This window comes from Bison bison, unplaced genomic scaffold (assembly GCF_000754665.1).
Source record: "Bison bison bison isolate TAMUID 2011002044 unplaced genomic scaffold, Bison_UMD1.0 scf7180017864037, whole genome shotgun sequence".
Classification (NCBI taxonomy): domain Eukaryota; kingdom Metazoa; phylum Chordata; class Mammalia; order Artiodactyla; family Bovidae; genus Bison; species Bison bison.
Genome location: NW_011494609.1, coordinates 6,585,113 through 6,586,686, shown reverse-complemented (window position 1 = coordinate 6,586,686; position 1,574 = coordinate 6,585,113). Strand labels below are relative to the sequence as shown.

Sequence of the window (1,574 nt, the reverse complement as noted above, 5' to 3'; positions counted from 1 at the left end):
ACCAGAGCGGGGTAGGAAGGCCCGGCACGTGGGGAGGGGCCTGGCGCCCTGCCCTTGGGGTGCAGAGGTGCCTGGGACCGGGGCTTGGGGTTTCAGGGGAAGATGGAGTAGCTGCCTCACCAATGCGGCCCGACTCGGTGATGCCATTGAGGGCCCGGAGCAGGTCACCCCCCAGCTTCTTGACATTGACGAGGTCATCCACCATGGAGTAGGAGAGGTCCATCAGGTAGTACAGGTCAATGGGGTAGCCCTTGGCCCTCTGGAAGGTCACGCTGAACGCAGCTGCCTGACCTGCCAGGATTTGGGAGAGAGTCAGGGTGTACCACCTGGTCTGGGGGTGAGGGGGTTCGGGGGCACTGATGCCTCTGCAGGCCTCAGAACCCTCAGGACTCCCCCATTCTCTGAGGCTGGTGGATAGGATGCAGGACGCCTATTCAGATTCCGATTTCAGGCAAAGCACACGTTCTGACATAGAAGACCATCTGGATACAAGATGTGCTGGATACAAGAAGATATAAGAAGTGGTCATTGTTTATCCAGCACTGTTGAGATTCAGTTCTACCTGGATCTCTCTGGGTCTCCCTGGTAAGGCCTTCTCTACCACCAGCTGCTAAGCAAACCTGCCAGGGCCCAAAAGGGCTCCCTAGCCATCCTGGGGACACCCCCCCCCACTTCCTCAATCCCAGCTGCCCTAGTTTCTGCTCCTCGTCATCTTAATCACCACCTGCACTTGTAACGACTTCTTTCCTTGTCAATACAAATAGCCTGTGTCCCCAGCTCTCAGGTAGATGCCTGGTGCTCGACAAAGTCATGACCATCAAGTCCCCTCTGCCAGCCCACCTTCCAGCATCAGCTCCCCCATGTGGCTACCCCAGCCCTGCCCAGGGCCGTCCACCATAACCCCCTGCTGTTCCACCAAGCCACCTTCCTGAAGGATGTTTCTTGGAGTGCTAACAGAGAGCTGTGTCCTATACCTGGGTCTGTGGTTAAGTCAGGTGGGCAACATTGATTCAAAGGTTTACTTGGGTTCCTAGTTTACAGGCCTTATCAGAGCCTTCACTCAGCCAAAAAATACCTCATCTTCTGAGAGAGGGATAAGGAGTGTTTTCCAGATGGTTTATTCTCCCTTTTTTTTAGGACGCAGAACTCAGCGCTAAAAGCGAGACTAGGCACCAGCTGCAGATGGGGCGTTGGGGACATCCTCCTGGGGCAGGGACACATGGATACATGCGCCATTAGGGCCGGCCCACCCCTAGCCAGCCAAGCCTACCTGGTCTCAGGTAGAGCGTCACTTCCTGTGGGGACAGCTGCTTCCGACTGCCCGCCTGGCTGTCCAGGGTCTCAGCGAGGCTCTTGGGTTCCATGATGTCATCAGCTGGGCAGCCCTTTGACAGCAGCTCCGCTCGTGTGTCACAGCGAATGGAGTCGGGCTCCCCTTGCCCTGTGAAGTTCTGGGGAAGGCAGGGGTCAGGGGTAGCACAGAGGAAATATGGGAGCCCATGCTGTGGGTGCTGTGCCAGGCTGACCCCCTCATCTGCTCCACTGTTCAGGAAGAGGTCCCTGGGGGGCGGGGC

At 57.4% G+C, this 1,574-nt stretch overlaps 1 protein-coding gene across 1 annotated transcript in view; it reads right to left on the bottom strand.

Annotated features, from left to right (window-relative positions):
* Positions 1–1,574, bottom strand: part of ITGB2 (integrin, beta 2 (complement component 3 receptor 3 and 4 subunit)) — a 29,868-nt gene that overhangs the window by 10,784 nt on the left and 17,510 nt on the right. Inside the window, exons 4-5 of the mRNA XM_010834881.1 lie at positions 1,271–1,451; positions 121–291 (exon numbers count right to left, since the gene is read on the bottom strand). Coding sequence (XP_010833183.1) covers positions 121–291; positions 1,271–1,451 — 352 coding nt within the window. The remainder of the gene's footprint in view (positions 1–120; positions 292–1,270; positions 1,452–1,574) is intronic.